Source organism: Rissa tridactyla, chromosome Z (assembly GCF_028500815.1).
Source record: "Rissa tridactyla isolate bRisTri1 chromosome Z, bRisTri1.patW.cur.20221130, whole genome shotgun sequence".
NCBI classification, from domain to species: domain Eukaryota; kingdom Metazoa; phylum Chordata; class Aves; order Charadriiformes; family Laridae; genus Rissa; species Rissa tridactyla.
The window spans coordinates 11,609,320-11,626,953 of record NC_071497.1 but is presented as its reverse complement, the minus strand read 5'-3'; the positions used below and the strand labels follow the sequence as shown (position 1 = coordinate 11,626,953).

The 17,634-nt window shown below is 46.2% G+C and overlaps 1 protein-coding gene across 4 annotated transcripts in view; it reads left to right on the top strand.

The window, feature by feature from the left end:
- The first annotated feature begins 2,287 nt into the window (after positions 1 to 2,287).
- The window catches only part of SNX30 (sorting nexin family member 30), a 50,424-nt gene continuing 35,077 nt past the window's right edge, over positions 2,288 to 17,634 (top strand). For 2 of the 4 annotated variants that reach the window (XR_008463737.1, XR_008463738.1), the window contains exon 1: positions 2,289 to 2,708. Coding sequence is in view for 1 of the 4 variants with exons in the window: in XM_054185068.1 (XP_054041043.1) it covers positions 2,547 to 2,708 (162 nt within the window). In the remaining 3 variants the exon portion in view is untranslated. Of the gene's footprint in view, positions 2,709 to 17,634 lie in introns of all 4 variants that reach the window. The other 2 variants (XR_008463736.1, XM_054185068.1) reach the window with 2 other exon arrangements.

Genomic DNA, 17,634 nt, shown 5'->3' with positions numbered 1-17,634 from the left:
GAGATCAGGCCGGATTGCTCAGGGCATTGCCCAGTCAGGTCTTGAAAATCTCCAGGGGTGGAGACTGCACAACCTCTCTCCGCAACCTGCTCCAATGCTTGGCAGTCCTCAGGGGGAAAAAGTTCTTCCTAATATCCATCAGGAATTTCCTGTTTCAATTTATGTCCTTTGCCTCTTGTCCTCCTGCTGTGCACCACTACGAAGAGCGCAGCACCATCTCTTCCATCCCCTTTCCATGGGGCACTGGGGGCTGCCCATGAAGCCATCTCTGCTCCAGGCTGAAAATGCCTCAGCCCTGCAGCTTCTGCTTGCAGGGCAAGTGCTCCAGTCGCCAGCCATCTCAGCACCCTCTTCTGAACATTCCCCAGTTTGTCAGTGTCTTTCTTGTATTAGGGGGCCCACAATCGGACACAGTATTTTTGATAAAGTCTAACGAGTGCCAATTAGAGAATGATAAACCCTTCCCTCAATCTGCTGCCTGTGCTGCTTGCTGCTCAGGCAGCCCAGATACTGTTGGTCTTCAAGGATGCAGCAGGCCTGGGCTCAGCTCATTGCCTACCGAGCCAACAGGTTTAATGGGTAGAAGGTCGTTTGTACCTGCACAGAGCTAGAATGTACCCCGGTTTCCAAGTTTTGACAGTGTTGGTGTGAACGTCCCTTACAGGCTTCCTTTGGAGAAGGGTTTGAGTTGGAAACACAGCTGCGCGAGGATCCTTAAAGGAAAAAATAGGAAGAGCTCTTGGTAAGCCTTTGAGATACAGGCTTTGATAAAACCAGAGGGAACTGGTTCCTGAGCAGCACGCAGATGCACAAACCTGCCTGCTGCTTTATGGCAATCATTTCCACTTAAGATTTGGGTAGCTTAGAAGAAAGTTGAGGTGCGTGCACTTATGCTGGCTAATTTGTAGTGTCTCCTTTTCCCGATAGATAAATAAGTTGTTATTTCTTAAGTGCAATGAACAAGGCATACTTTACAGCCTCGTCTTCACTGGGGCTTGGGACTCAGTTGTGGGTTTTGATTGTCACCGGAGTTCAAACATTACATAATATTAAGTAGTTATTTATAGTAAGGATTGTTTTTTTCATAGTTTACCCCTATGATAAATGGCGTTTCTTTTTGTCATGCAGGTCCAGAGTGTTCGACTCCCATGTCTGTCCTGCTGCAAGGCACCTGGCACTGACACCTGTAAAACTCACAAGCTTAGCTTTAGGTCGTGGTGCTGCCCTTTTGGTTTCACTGGGCTGTACTCCCCTGGGAAAACAGCAGCAAAAACACTTAGAGCATCCGAGTCCTGTTTGGTCACGTATCTGTGTGCGTATCTTTATATATATATATATAGCTGGAATGGATTGTGACAGTCTCACAGTGATCCATCTCTTCCCCCAGTAGCACGTTACTCTACTACGTCTAATCAGTGCTGAGCAGATTATTCACAAAGAATAATTTATCAGCACAAAGAATAATTTATCAGACAAATGTAGCTGCTTTATCTGCTCAGGGAATATCTTAAACCAGACTATGTTTTTTCTCCTATTTATTAATTATTCAGCAGTCATCAATACTTTTTTCACATTGTTAACTGTGGAGAGATCACTGAATTTGTGCTGTTACACAAATTTGCATGGATCATTTCCACATGAGTCGATATAATCTTTCGGCTCATTTTAGCAAATGAGAGAGCCTGAATTTAAGGTTGCCTGAAAAATTACAAAAATCCTTTCCACGCACGGTCAGAGTAAAACTTCTGTGCGGGTCTTCTTTAAAACTCATTCTTTTGAATAGAAAACGAATTCCCGTCAACGAATTCCAAGCGGCTTCGGTAGGAAACATTATTCTACAAAAATGAGAAATATCTTGACCGCGGTGACAGGAAACGCGCGACCGTGGCTGAACGGGTGTTTCTGCACACCCAGGTCCCCGAGGAAGACCCGTGTCCCCGTTGTGGGTGGGTGGGTGTTGCCGCTGGAGGCACCCCGTCGCCCCTACAGCCGCTTCACCCACCCTCGCGAGCATATCGCGATAGACAAGGCCTCTCTCCCCGCCGCCGATTTCCGCGGCGTTTCCCTTCGAACTCGTGAACAGCTCGCGGGCGCCGGCCCGAGCCCGCAAAACCCGAGGCGCGCCTTGTGTTTTTCTGCTGTTTCGCCGCTTTTCGCCACCGGGACTCGCCCCCTCCGTCGCTCGCTGGCCACGCCCCCTCGCGGGGCCCCGCCCCCCCCGCACCGCCCCTCATGGGGCGGGGCCAGCGCCCGCCGCAGCCCCGCCCCCTGCCGCTGCGCTGAGGCGGCCCCGCGCCTTCCGCCGGGGGCAGGTGGGGCCGGTGCTCTGAGGGGGCGGGCGGTGGCGGCGCGGGCAGGCGTTGCTCTCGCTCCTCCTCCCCCCTCTCCCTCTTCTCCTCCTCCCCCTCCTCCCCGTAGCACGGTGGTGGCGGCGGGCAGGCTCCTGCCACGGCCCCCGCAGCTCCCCAGCCTGGGCGGCGCAGCGGCCCTCCCGCTCCTTCCTTCCTTCCTTCTTCCCTCGGTCGCCGCCTCGGGCCCCCGGCGCGATGTCGGGCGGCTCGGCCGGCGCCCCCAAACCTCTCCCGTCCTCTGGGCCCAAGTCGTTGCGGGAGATGCCGCATCCCCTGGCCACGTCCAGCAGCGAGGAGATGGGGCCGGCGCTCACCCCCAGCCCCGACCTGCTGCTACCCCGCAGCATCGGCGACAAGGTACGGCCCGGGGAAGGGAGGTGGGGAGGCGTTTTGGGGGTGTCTCCGCTTTTGAAGGGAAGCGTGGAGAGGAGGGCTGTGTGTGGCGTTTCCCCGCCACATCCCCTTCCCCGGCTGCATCCCTGGCTCCCCGCGGGGAAGTGAAGCCCTGGGCGATGCAGACATCCATTGCAGGAGCCCGGGGCTGCCCGGGGAGGGGGGGCGAAGGCACTCGGTGTGGGGGCTGCAGGTATCGTGTCGCTCTCTGCAGAGGACCGGTTGGGACATCGGTGCTCCTGCTCTCACTGGGTGCGAGAAGCAAGATTTTACTGATTGTGCCTTCCCGTGGCTCGTACCCTCTACGGATGGGTCTGAATGCTTCAGGAATTGCTGCAGCTCCCTCGCCGTCTCCTTCCTGTAGCCCTCACAGGGAAAGCTTGGAGCTGCTGTTGCTTCCTTACCCCCGGGCTTGTCATCAGCTTGTCCGTGATTGTCCTCTCCAGAGCTGAGCTCCTGCTCGCTTCATCTCTGTGGTGTAATATGGAGAGGATGCTGTTGCAGGAGTTCCTGTGCCTGCTTTCCCTTCCCTGGCTCTGACATGTGTCCGCAGGACGCTAGCAGGCTTTGGAAAGTGCCTTGCTCATGTGTGGGCCTTGGATGTAGTAATTCCTGAATGTGAAAGCAGTAGTGGCAGCACAGCACTGCTGATATATTAACTACTCTTGCAAGGACTTAGTATCTCTGTGGAAAGACTTCCTGAAATGCGTTAATGTAGGATTTCCTGGGAGCAAGGGTTGCAAGGGATGAGATTGGTTTGAAACTTTATAACGAGCAGTTCTGGGTTGCCGGCTGGTGTGTGTGCAAGGTGTTACGGAGCTGCTGATGACAAGAGGTGCTTCCTATGGCTGTTGTCCTGGGGGCCCTGGAGCTGCTTCTGGGCAGGGTGGATCTGCTAGCCTCCAAAATCTTTGGGGCTGCCAGCAGTATCTGGTCTGATAAACTCCTGTGCTCTCAGGGAATGAGTCAAAGTGGTCTGGCCTCTTCCATGTGTCACCTTCTGCTGCCCTGCAACTGTGCTGTACAGATTCAGCACTTGTTCCTGCCCATGTAAGGAGCCCTCTCCTTGAACGTTTGCCCACTGTTGTTCAACTGAGAAGCCAGGCTTTCCTTCCCTCTGGGAGCATATGCCTTCATCTAAGAAACCTGTTGAAGAGCTGATGGCTCTGAGAGAGAAGGGGATGTGTGATTAAGGTGGGAGTAGAAATGGTGGACTTTTTTTGTCTATGATAGATTGGATTTTCTCATGAAACTAGATTGCTGTCTGACCATCCTGTAGCAATGGGAGTTGGCAGCTGCCTTCATGGCTCTTCTCGCAGCTCAGGAGTGCAGTGGGGGTACTGTACTCTGTCAGCACTGACCATCCACACTGCTGCATAGCTGGTGAGAAGCAGCTCACACCCTATAACTTCTTTCCTCAGCTATATTAAAAAGCTTTTTTGCTTTTGGAGTACAAGCAAGCTCCCTTCCTCTTTACTGCTGTGAGGTGTCTAAGAAGTGTATCAGCATCCCTGATAATGCACAAGTATAAATACCTCTCTAGCCTCAGGCTGTGGTCAGTTAATGTCTCAGTAGGAAGGTTCTTGCCCAGCTTTTCTACCAGCAACACAGGTGAAGTCCCATCTTCCTACATTTACCTGTATGTAGTACTGTCCTGTTCTAGGCATTTGGCAGCACAGAAGTACTCTCAAGGGCGGGAGCAAAAAGGGGCTGGGGTAAGCAATTTTTAGACTTGAGGGCTTGAGAGCAGTTCTGTGGTTGACCTGGAAACGGCACTAGGGTAATGAGCAGAATAAAAGGATTTTCAGTAGGAAGAGCAATATTTTTTTTTTTTTCCTTCTAGCAGAATTAGCAGAAAAAGCTAAAAGTATGGTCCTTCTAATGGAAGGAGTCCAACAGCTTTGCAGTGTGAGGGATACCCCTTCTTCCACTTAATACCTGATGCACAGGCAAGAAAAAAATGAGTTAACTTCTCTCCCACCTCAGGAAAAACTTCAGCAAGCAAACAGGTGTTCCTAACTTCAAAGCAATAGTAAGCCTGAACTGCTGGCACTGTGTATTGAGTAGTCTAGGGAGTGAGCATGATAAGTGGAGGCAAATAGGTAAAACTGCCTTTTAGGTGGTTAGTATGCCTCTTGGTCTTAACCTCTGGTGGTGGGTCATTAATCTCTGAAAGGCTGGGTCACTAATCAACTAACAATGTGTGGATAGCTCCAACAGTTGGTAAACAGAGGGAGGTCAGTATTCAAGTCTGACTCAGGCTTAAAGCTCTGCAGCTGTTCTTTATTGATTCTTGAACAGGAGCTGTGCTTGTCTGCTCTCTTGGCCTTTCCAAGGGCCTTTCTGGAGGGTCTGGTGGAGATTGGCACTGCAGGAGAAGTGTGGGTTGAAGTCTTCCACTTCAAAGTGGCTCTGAGACAGTGAGCTTCTGTAAGGACTGCTGTCCATAACCAGGCCTGTACTAGGACATCCCTCTGGCAGAGGGATGGTGGCAATGGCTGACCCATCACCATGAACTGGATAACTTGCTTTTTCTGGGTTCTTCTTACCTGCTCTGAGCAAATAAGTCCTAAGCACTGCTGCGAGATAAAAGTACCTAAGGCTGAAATCCTCTGAGGAGAGAAACTGCAGAAGAAAGGGAAGCTGTCTGCCTATAAAGCAATGCCACAGATGTACAGCATGAAGTGGATGAACCTCTACCATTACTGCTTTGCATTCTTTAAAGCATGCTTTCCTTGCTTTTTTGAAGCCGCTGATTTAAGAATGCTATTTTATCCTGAGTCAGAGGAACCTGGAGGACAGGAACACTGGCTGCATGTCTGATGTTGGTTTTTGGTTCAGACATGGGAATAGGTCATGGGAAAGGGAAGGAGAACCTTCAGTGCTGTTTTCTGTGGCTTCCGTGGTTCTGAGGCCCTCTAAGTAGACTAATCTCAAGTTTTCTGACTCTTATGAAGAGGGCTGCAGAGCTTTCATTATCTGAAATGAAATAGCGTCTTCATCCTGCCTTGTAGAAGAGAGCTATTTTAGGAGCCAGGAAACCTTGACTTCTGAGCAGCATCTAACCTTTTAAATGAAATGGATGTTTCTGCCTAAGTACTTGGCGTTCGCAGTGGTGCTGCAGCAACCATGAAACACTCGAGTTGTAGATTCTTGTCTCTGAAGCATTTCTGTATTGGCTAGATCTTTCTAAAAAGATCTTTTTGTTCCCCTCAAGTCTAATTGCATAAAACATTATCCTGATACCTGACCACCGTCAGCTTTTTCAAGCTTATCCTCCCTTTACCCTTGCTACCTCCAAATGAGGAGACAGCTAAAGCTGAACCTAAGCAGTACTGACCCCTCCTTTTTTTTTTTTTTTGACATCAGGTGAGATGGCAACATGCAGGAGGAAACTCCCTCAGGATGTATGGCAAGGTCCATTGCGGTTAGCTGTAAAACTGAGTTCTTGCTGTCTTAACAGAGCTTTTGGAAGGCATGCCAACTAATTTGAGATGTGCTTCTCAGAGCAGATCCTCTGCAGAGGAAGATAAGACAAATGGGGAAGTGTCAGTGTGGATTTCTCTCCTTTTTTTTTTTTTTAAAAAGGAAGTTCTGCTTGCATATGACTAATTGACTCCACTGGTTTGTCACTTTCAGTAGCAAATCTGCTCTGTGCACTAGGACAAACACTTTGACACTAAGGAGAAAAGGTATTATTAAATGGGTTACTGAGTTCGTAGCAGAGGTGAGAAGTAGATGGTATTCTGCTGTGAGATTGTACCCAAATGGTTGTAGAACTATGATACGACTCAGGATGAAGCCCCACTGAGGCTGTGCAGATTGAATTATGTGCTGCTATGTGTTGGAAGTGCCAGGCTATGCAGAATTAGAAAGAAAGTGTTCTGTCTGGCTTACTCCCACTGTCCTCTAGCTGTGGTCCTTGTAGTCCCTCTAGACTTGTGTTGTGAGAGTACCTTCCTAATAGGGTGAAGAAGAACATTGGCTGTTCTTGCTATGGTCTGCCTTGAGACTGGCAGCTCTCTGATAGGGTCCAGAGTCCCAGTACTGGTTTCTTGCTTATCACTTCAAAAGCTTTCATATGTCACCTGTCCTAGGGCTCAGACTCCCGTGTCCTCTTTCAGACATCTCTGAGTACCTGATGCTGTGGTTGTGGCCAGCTACCTATAATCCGTTCAGCTTTTCTTCTTTGAAGGTGTGCATTCCTTGCATTTGTCTCTGTTAACACTAGACAACTGAAGTGAGCTTCAAAGCTGTTTTGCAGGTAGTATATCAAGCAGAGCTGATCTGAATGCATATTTTGAACTTGCTAATTCATGGAGATGGATGTTATGTTAAAACTCCTACTGCAAACTTCTGGTTACTAATGGAAAACTATTGCTTGCATGTGACCCCTTTCTCATCTGCTTCCAAGTTACCGCCCTGGTGAACCCCTAGGCCTGTATTAGCACCTGATCAAGTATAAATACTTGGTGTGTCTGCTGGAGTGCTGTTACTTAACATTCATATTCTGGAAGGGAGCCTGGTAGCTCTCCAACAAAAAAAATATACTGAGTCTGAACCTCTACTTCCAGCCTCCTTGGTTTCTAGTTTATAATTATTGCTCTTAACTTCATCCACCCACAGATGAAACCAGTTTGCAGTATAATCTGAAAGCTTAAAATAGATCTGCCTGAGCTTTTACAAAACTTCCTTCTCTGACTAAATGAGAACTGTTAGACCAACACCATGTATTGTTCTTAAAGCAAGCTGAAGGTAAATTCTCCGTTTTGGGAGAGACTGAGGACTACAGAAAATCAGGAACTGAAGTTGGTGAACTTGTGAAACAATGTCAGTATAGATGATTTGATCTCAGTTCCAATCTACGGGAACGCAAATCTGACAATCATAGGGAAGTTGGGGCTGGATGGCACCTGTGGGTATCTTCTAGTCCAATGCCTTGGCTCAGAGCAGAGTTAGCTAGAGCAGGCTGCCCAGGATGCTGTGAAGTTGATTTTCAAGTATCTGTCTGGGTAACCTGCTCCTACATCCAGTCACCTGCCAAGTAAAATTTCTTTCTCACGTTTATCTGAAGCTTCCAAAACTTCAATTTGTGCCTATTGTCTCTTATTCTGTTGTTGGATCCATTGAAAAGAGTCTGTCACCACCTTTTGTACATCCCCATCAGGTATTTATTCATATTGGTAAGATCCCCTTAATATTGTCTTCTCTGGGCTGTTGGCCTCTTTTGCCATGAGGCATATTGTTGGTTCACGGTCAGCTTCTCCATTGGGATCTGTTGTGTGGGCTGTTTTTTTGTGGTGGTTTTTTTTTTTCCCTTTCCTTCTGCCAAGCTGCTTTTCAATCAGTCACCACACAGCTGTATGGGGTTATTCCTGCCAGGTGCAGAACTTTGCATTTCCTCATGTTGAATATCATGAGGTACCTGTCAGCCTGTTTCTCCATCCTGTTGAGGTCCCTCTGAATGACAGCACAACCCTCTGATGTATCATGCACTCCCTCCGGTTCTGTACCCTCAGTGCATTTGCTGAGGATGCACCCTGGCCCATCATTTAGGTCATTAATGAAGGTGTTAAACAGTAGTGGTCCTATTACTCTCTGCTGGTGTACTCCACTAATGACAGCCCTCCAGTTGGAATTTGTGCGATCACAACCCCTTGAGCCCAGCAGTTCAGCCAGTTTTCAGGCTCCTTTGCTGTACATCTGCCTAGCTTGTACCTCACCAACTTGTCTAGGAAACGTTATGGGAGACAGTGTTGAAAGCCCTCTTAAAGTTGAGATGAACAACATTAAAGCTCTCCTGTACACCAGGCCAGTCATATCTTCATAGCAGGTATTGGGTTGGTTAAGCATGTCTTCCCTGAAGTCCATGCTGACTTCTCCTCACTATGTCCTTTGTATGTTTGGAAATGGTTTACAATACTTGCTCGATCACCTTTCCAGGGATTGAAGTAAGGCTGACTGGCCTGTATTTCCTTGTATCTGCTGCCTTGAAGACAGGAGTGACACTTGGTTTCTTCCAGTCCTCAGGAACCTCCCCTCATCACCATAATAAGGATAAGATAATTGAAAGTGGTATTACAGTGGCATCATCCAGCTCCCTCAACACTTGTGAGGACCCCATCTCATCATGGGTTTATGTCTGTCCAGTTCATGGATGTGCTTCCTAACCTGGTCCTCCCCCACTGATGAGGAGTTTGCCTTATTCCAGACTTTCCCACTGGGCTCAGGGGCCTGGGATTCCTGAAGGCTGGTCATCTCAATAAAGACTGAGGCAAAGAAAGCACGAGTACTTTGGCCTTATCTGTGTCCTTTGTCATCAAATCTTCTGCCCCATCAGGTCTGCATTTAGTTCTTTGTTTTGCTGCTGATGTACCCGCAGAAGGCTTTCTTCTTGTTGGCATCCTTTGCCAGATTTGGCTCCATCCCACTAAACCCATCCCTGCATGCTTAGACAGTGTTTCTGTATTCCTAGTGGGTCTGCTGTGTGTGCTGCTGCTTTTTTATGCTTCCTTTTCATATTTGAGTTTAGTCAGGACCTCCATGTTCATGCATGCAGGTCTTCAGTGACCTTTACCTGTTTTCCTGGTCATTGGGATGAACCAGTTTCAGGGCTGGAGAGGTGTTTCTTGAAAATAAACTAGTTCTGCTGAATGCCTCTCCTTGGCTGTGTGCCTTCCTCCTAGCAGATCCCTGAAGAGGCCAAAGCCTGCTCCATGGAAGTCTGGAGTTGTGATCCTGCTTTTTTCTTTGCTCCGTCCTCTCAGGATCCAGAACTCCACCAGCTCGTGACTGCTGGGGCAGACCCCTGCCTTCCCATCCCTTACCAATTCTTCCTTCTTCGTAAGACTAAAGTTCATCAAAGCAACTCCTGTTGTCAGCTTATGAATCGCCTGTGCAAGGTGGTTTTCATCAGTGCACTTCAGCCTTTTAGATTGATGTCACCTCTGCTGTGTTGTCCCTCCGGCAAATGTGATTCATGTTACCCATAAGGACCTGTGAATGTGAGAGTTCTTCCAGTAAGTCCCTGTCCTTGTCTGCAGAAGTGGTGCTTGAAGGATACAGGAATGTTGTTTTCCAATCAGGACAGTAGGATTCCTAGTTTGGTTGCACTGTCTCCTAACTGTTTCAGAATTCATCTACTTGTGAAGCTGTTTTTGTGGCTTTTGAGGGATCCTGTGGTTCTCTTCCCCCAGTTACTGCACCAAATGGGGAGGTTACGTTGCATAGTAGGTGTGTGTTAAATTGCTGAACCGTGGTTCTGAGGCCGGGAAGCTTTCAGGTACAAGCCCTTGCCTGCCACGCGGTTTTAAGTGGGCCATTGGCTCTCAAAGGCTGAGCTTAGTTGTCCTGTTTAAACGAACAGGTGTCTCTTCTGTTGCACTGTATGCGTGCGTGCACACGTGTGCATCAGGCAGCTCTTTTTTTAGTCTCCTAGTTAAAAGAACTGGCTTAAACCTAGCATGACTTTCAGCTTGCCATCAGGGCTCTACCCACAGCAAACCTGCTGGCTGAATCCAGTTTCCCATCTTTCATAATGGTGGTAACTAGAACTGCTTTCTCTAGCTGTTTCCTCTCTCAAACTCATGATGTCACTTGGATAGGTTAATATTGTGGTATCTTAAGGAAAAGACAGAGTGCTTGTCTCCATTTTGCTTGTAGCCAGTCTGGAGTTTGATGGTGTAGAAGCACGTACGTCTCGTTGGTGTGCTTGCTTACTGTTGCCTTCATTTATAGAAATAGGATTTCATTGATAAGAGTGCTTTAATGGTATCTTACAGTAGGTGCTCTAGCACTGATGTAAAACTGTACTCACTGGTCTCTTTGTGATCCACAACTTCCCAGTACAGTGAGTTTCTCTGGAATTGTCAATTCCCATCTCTTCTGAACAAGATGAAGGACAGCTAATGCTTAACTTGGGACAAACACTTGTATCGACATAACTGCCTTAGTGTTGTTACTTTTTTTTTAATCTTTCCATCTGCTAAAACTTCTACTGTATAACAGTATTACTACTTGTTTCAACTTAATGGAAGGAGGGGTATACTTGGAGGTTGAATGCGATGTTGCACAGCTTTCATAATCTTTTCGACAGGATTGCTTCATACTTAATGAGACAGAGTATTGAAAACAGATATTCAAAATGTATGTAGAAGAACTTGGTTCTTCAGCTGGGTTTCAGAAGGGAGGGCCTTGGCAATAACTTGCCAGCCATGGTGGAAAAAGTTATGCTTGGTGGTCGGAAAGAATCCTCTGGGCTGCCTGTGCTGGAATACCTCAAACCTACCCGAGTTGCTAGATGCTCTCTGAGCTCCTTCACACAGAGAATGGGATAACCAGCTTGATTAAGGAGCTCTCTTTTTACAGCTGTGTAGGCACATCATTCTCCTACTGGTGCCTCAGGGGTTTGTGGTAAGCCTCAGGCAGTGTGTCCCTGTAATTAATGATGGGAGGGGCAGAGGATAGGGACTGAGGCTTTTCTATTGTCAACACATCTGTGATCTGGGAGACATCAGTTCCTATATTAACCTGCAAACTGTTGTCCCGGTGTCTTCTAGAATTGTGGACTACTCTTGTGGTATCTCAAGCAGGTCATCTGGCTGTCACACTAGCCAGTCTCTTCCTTATCTGAGTGGAGAGGCTAGTTTCTATAAAGTAGGTCAGGAAACAAGACGGAAGCTCTTATGGTGCAGTGAGACTTAATTCAGTACTGCTACATGAAAATCTACTTGCAAGGCCTAAACTGCATCTTTGAGATTGTAACTTGAATGTGCGTTCAGTCTGCAGAAGACAATACACCAACTAAAAGTGGCATCTGATCTTGTGTATTTCTCAGAAGTAACTTCACTGAGGCTTGTTCTCTGCTGACCTTGAGCAAGGTCTTAAATGCTGAGCCGTAATGACTCTTTAAGCTGTGGCTAACTTGACTGCCCAAGCCTGGGTTGCAGTGCAGCTGAGACTCCAGGCTCTTGTGGCTGGGGAAAACTGGTCCCATCGCTTGGATTAAATTGTGCAGAAAGCTCCAATCTCCACCGTGGAGGTGGTGGCAGCTGTAGCCCTGAGGTAAAAGGTAAAAGCTGAGTGAATTTACTCTTAGTAAGTTCTCAAAAAAAAAAAAAAAAGTGGGGAACGTGTTTCTCTTCCAGTTACTAAGGGTGGTAACTGGCAGCAAGGTAGCTGCTAGCAATACCGCAGTGACCAACTGAAGATGGAAAACAAATCCAGGGAGCTGCAAATCTAGCATTCCCAATGCTAGTCCAACTTAAATGGTTTATTGGCAGATTAATTTATGGTACATGTTTTACTTTCTAAATTGGGAGGGGTAGGGGGCAGAAAGAGGTGTTGCCTTCAGCTGTAGGAGTTGTTATAATGCCAAAACTGTTGATTCTTAACAAGATAGTTCACAGAAATAATAAGGTATCTGTCTGAATAAGCATGTAGGTGACATGGGTTAGTGCAACTAGCTGAAATTGTTATGAAAATAAAGGCAATAGTCCATAATTCATACAACAGGCAAGGAAAGAGCTTAGCCAAGAGCTGTATTTAGAGTGGTCCTCAAAGCATAAATTCCTCTGAAGAACATCACTGTCTTACATTCAGAGCTCCTACACTGCTTCTTCTATGAAGCAGTGAGCAGTAGGTGAGAAGTTACTCTAGGAGTGAGAGTGGTGGTGTCTCTAACCACCAAAGGTGGGCTTTGGCTGGACTCTGGTTTGTGGTTTTATGTATCTTAGGTTGAAGAGAACTGCACTAGCATGTGGGAGCAAAGACATCGTGAAAATGTGTAGTACTCTACTCCTCAGGAAAATGAGCAAAATGTAAATAGCAACTGGCTTTTCTTGCTTCTAGATGATACCCTCAAATTAAGGAGTGCAGACCCTACTGTGAGGATGAGAACCTTTCTGCCTGCTTTGGAAAAGAATAGGTGCAGTGGTCTGTATGTGGTGTTACTAGTGATGGGATGACTTACAGCAGTGAAGCACGTGCTTTCATCCTGATTCTTTTTTTTTAGTCTGTGCTCTATCCTCAAGCTGAACTTGTCTGAAAAAAACAAGCTCTTCTAAACCACCCTGATGCTGCATATCTGATGAGTAGCTAGTAGCCTCTCAAAGCCAAAATACTAGCAATGGGTGAAGTTTCTCTCTGTCACATCTACCAGGAAAACTGTTACTACGCTGGTTCAATGCCCTGTCTTCATGGGAAAGCATGGCCTTACACTGCTTCAGTGGAACTTGCTGTATCCTTCTGAAGGTCTTCCTAGAGTATAAAACCAGCTGTATTAAAATCTGTCTGTATAGTTGGCCCCGCTTTTCCAGTGAGCTTGAATGATGTGATGTGTTCTTTGAAAGCAATATGCTGCAGTGCAGGAGTTGCTCAAGGGCAGAGCTCCTCCCCCTCACTGCTGCACATGGTGTTAGCAACAGCTACTTTCGACTAGCTCAGTGGTGAAAGCGCTGACATATGGGAATGGTGATAGACGACACTCACACCCGTGCTTATCTGGCTAGAATGGCACCTTTGCTATAGCTTTTTCGGTACTAGTATAAGGCAAATTGGAAGTGGAAGTCTTGGATTCTGCCAAGACAAATCTGTGTCTTGGGTTGTTACCAAGAAAATCACTGGAAAACTTTAATCAATACTGTTTATTGCCAGTGATCAGTTTGGCCTCAGGTTCTGTATGCTGACTTCAGTGTGCTGACCAGCTTGCTCCTGGATCAGTATACTTCACTTGAAGTCGTGTGTGCCGAACACCTGTATGTGCCACAGTGGGTGTCAGGAGCCTAGGCCATATAAATAAAAGGTGTGTCTGTAGATCTCATGCCTTGTTTCTTCCCTCTATCGGTCTCTATAGATAGTTTTCATGCTGTGAGGAAATACTACATGACTGCTTTTCATCACTTGCTCCCCTTAAAGCAGGGAGTAAAGCAGTCATACTGTGTGGTTTTTGTTTGGTGTATTTGGGTTTTTTGTGTTGTTTTTTTTTTCTGCTTGTGACAGATACACACTCTGTGTACTCCTCCCCTCTGGGAACAAATGCCTTTCTGCTGGAAAATATCTTGCTTATCAGCAAAGGTGATGGAGGGCTATCCCATAAATTGCACCAGAACAAACTAACTCTGAGACCTCCTCCAAGAGCACACTCCTCCAGCTCTTCCAGGCTTTGAGATGAAAACACAAGTTCTTCTGTTTGAATAGCTCTGCCTCCTTTACTTCACAGTGATGTCTTGTCTGTCTGACTTGCTCTCATGAAACCTCTGCTGATCTTGTGTGGGGAAATGCTAATGCAACCCATCTAAAAACAGTGAGCATGAGGAAACCCACATCATAATGCAATATGTAAGTGTATTCTTGCTTGTTTAAACAAAGTGTTCACCAGGATACTACAGTGCTTTCCAGCCTTCTGTCATCACTTTCCTTCCTAATTCTTCTCTCTGCTTCTCCCCAATCCTGTGCATCTGTTCACACTTTAAAAAAAATTACTGTTTGCTTTCAAAAAAATCTCAGCCAAATAGGCACTTTAGTGACACCAGGTACCTAGATAACTTTGATGCAGCTAAACCTACTTCTAGAGCATGAACAGGAAAAAACTGCTGAACAGTAAGTCTGCAGAGCTTTAACACAAAGCCCGATGTCTCTAGGAGAAAGCTGTTTAGTTTGGACAGACTTAACAAACTGTTCCATCTGTAATCAGGTATAAATCTGGCTTCTTAGATTGGGAATGACTCCTAGTCATATGTTGGATTCAAGTTTTCCTGCTCATGGTCTGAATCCTGGCTGCTTCTTCGCTGTTTAGAAGGTCAGAGCTCAGGCTCTGAAAATTAAGCTTTAAACAAAACACTGGGTGTGTTGGGCTTGTTCATTAACAAGGTGCTCTTTAGTATGTTAAAATGGGTTATGATGTTTCTGGGCACACAGCTGCGGAATCCTTCTGGTCTTGTAACAAACAACAGTCTTGAAACAGATTCCTTGCAAATGGACATGGAACTTAACAGAGCTATAGGAGAGTAACTGGAGACTTGACTCAAAAGGTCTACATTTTTCTAGATGTTTCTGAGGACATCAACCCTCTGCTGTTTGTGGAGATCTTTGAGCTCTGAAGAGAGAGTAGAGTTGGTGCCTGTTGCCTTCTCCTGAGAACACTAGAACGAAGAAAGAACCTTTCACTCTGCTAAAGGATGCACATCCAAGTCTGCCCAAATGTTAAATTCTCTTGCTTTCCTTCAGGACACAAACACTTTTCTACTACTTTCTACAGCTTAAACATAACTAAACTAATCTTACTGGACAGTTGCCAGACTGGCTTTTTGCTTAGGAAGATAGATAAAGCTTTCTGCGAGGACTCTATTGCTTTGTAAACAGATGTAAAGGCTAACCTTGGGTCTGGGACTGTTTCTTCCAAGAGAACAGTTCATCCTGTGGATGTTTTAAAATACCTCTTTGCATTTAAAATACCTTTCCACAGTAAAGCAGCTGTAAGATATGGCAAGCATCCAGTTACTTCTCACACTTTCCTTCCCGTTCAAAGGATACGGGGAAGTACATGTCAGTGGGAGTTAATAAAACAAAAGTATGTCTTATCTATTTACATTTTGCCCAATTAATGCCTGCTCCAAATAACAACCCATTTCATCTGCCAAATGCCCAGTCCCCAAAGCCTTTTCACCTCTTGTGCACAGTGACATGGTTTATTACTAATACCAAAGGATTTCTCTTAACTACTGTAAAACATCTGTGAGATGCCACTCATGATCATCATTTTTAGAGCTGAACATTTTAGTAACCTGAACCACATTTAGCTTTAGTGTGATATTGTACAGTTCCCCTTCCAGACTAGGAAAAGAGGGCACCCTCTTAAGGACTCTGTAAGAAGACAGACATATAGCCAGACTGTATGAACAGATGGTCTGGTGTGGTACTTGACACCTTCTTGTGACATCCCCCATTATCCCTGTGCACAGGAAGGTTGAAACTGAGCCGTATTGAAGTCTTCATGGACCCAGCTACAGCAACAGAGATAGGAGAAAGCTTATTACTCTTGCTGAAAACGCTGCTTGCAGGAGGCACTTCTATGGACGTGTTCTTGCTCTGGTTAGCTTAGTTGTGATGACTTATGGGAAAACAAACCACAGAGTACAATAATCCATCCTATAAAACTTGGCTGTTAGCCTGAGGAAAGGGGTGGGAGTCCCGTGACCTGCATAAGAAGGTTTGGAAAGTGCTTGTGTCAATCAGGTAGTGTCTCTGTGAAGCTTGTTCTAGTGTTTGTTATAGTCCAGCCAAAGTGCAAAGAAACACTGTTCCAAGTATGATACCTTTGTAAACAAGATTTCTCCCAGGTCTTGAGTGGTACCAAACTGCATGCTGTTACCATCAGCTGCTGCACCTGAAATTCTTATTTTTTTCAGGGATCCTGAGGAGTGTGTCTCCAGGCAATTGACCTACAGAGCAGAAACGCCAGTTTGAGTGATAAACTCCAGAACAAAGTCATCAGACTCATGGCTTGGCTGCATGCTGTACTCTGACACCTATTTAAAATATCCTGAGAACAAATTGATCCAGTGTTTATCTAGTCACTTTTTTGGTTAGATGGGCGGAATACCAGTGGTACTGCTGGAACTGTAGAAGTGAGGCTTGGACCAGGTGTGGTATGCATGCCCCACTAGAGTTAGGGGCTTTCCACCCAACACAGCAGGGCCCACAGACTTATTGCCTAGCACCCTCCAGGGCTAGGAAGTAAAAATCTGGGCTTGCGTCCTCAACCCAGCCCTGTCCCTCCTCTGTTGACACACTTCCAGGTAAGAGCAAGAAGAATTGCCTCTGATTTGAGCTTAGTCTGTATTGCTCTTAAAATAGCCTCAACCTTGCAGTCTGATTCTAGATGATTAATATAGTGGAAAACACTGACCTCTTCTGTGGGTATAATCTTGTTCCTTGTGAGTACAGCCATACATACGGTACTCTTCTTCCTGTTACTGGAGAAGGATGTCAGGAGCTGGTGTAGCAGGAGCCAGGATGGTAGGTCCGGCGTTAGAAGCTGATTCTTACAGTTCTAGTCAAACTACAAGTTAGCACTGTCTTGTTTGTGGATCAGTGTAGAAATGTGGTACTTCTTCCTGAGGATGAATAGGGCTTTTGGAGTTTGTTCACTGTGGTTTTTTTTGTTTGTTAAACCTTGTAGAGCAAGACTGTCTTCTTATCCTCCCTTCCTTACCATGTCTCGAGCATTCTCCCTTCTCTTCAGTCTGGATCCCCACTTTGTTCACTCTGGCCTTACAGCAGCTGCCCAAAGACAAGTGCAAGAGGAGGGGACATGTAGTGTCTCATATCTACCTCAGATATGTGAGGGGAAGCAAAGGTGACTTGCAGTAAACAAAGTATGATGCTGATGCCTGGTAGAGAATGAAACTGAACGTATATAAAGGGGAAGCAAATGCCTTTTCTTTCCTTGTTCTCCATCTGAAAAGAAGTTTAGGTATTTTTCTGCAGCTGATGTTGGATAATAATCTTGTGTGGACTCAGATTTCACTATACAGATGCTCAGTGAGATCTTCTAATAGGATACTATGCTGTCAGTGACAGATGAACAGATCTAGCTGGGCTGCAGGATGGAAAGGCGCTTTCTCTTTCCATGCAGAGATGACCTGTAGAGGCCAGTAGCAGAGAACTCTAGAAACAAAAAATACCTGGTTTTAAAACTTCCTGGGATGAGACAGACAAGTAGTGCTATGAACAGATCTGTGAAAGCTGAGTTAATGCAAGCTTTTATAATATTCTTGGGAATACTAACATCTAAACCACTTTAGTTTTCCAGTCACCAGCAGCAGTTCTGCTGTGGCTTATTGTCATGTACTGAAGGTAGGGAGGTAAGACTGTTACAGAAATCAGCTGC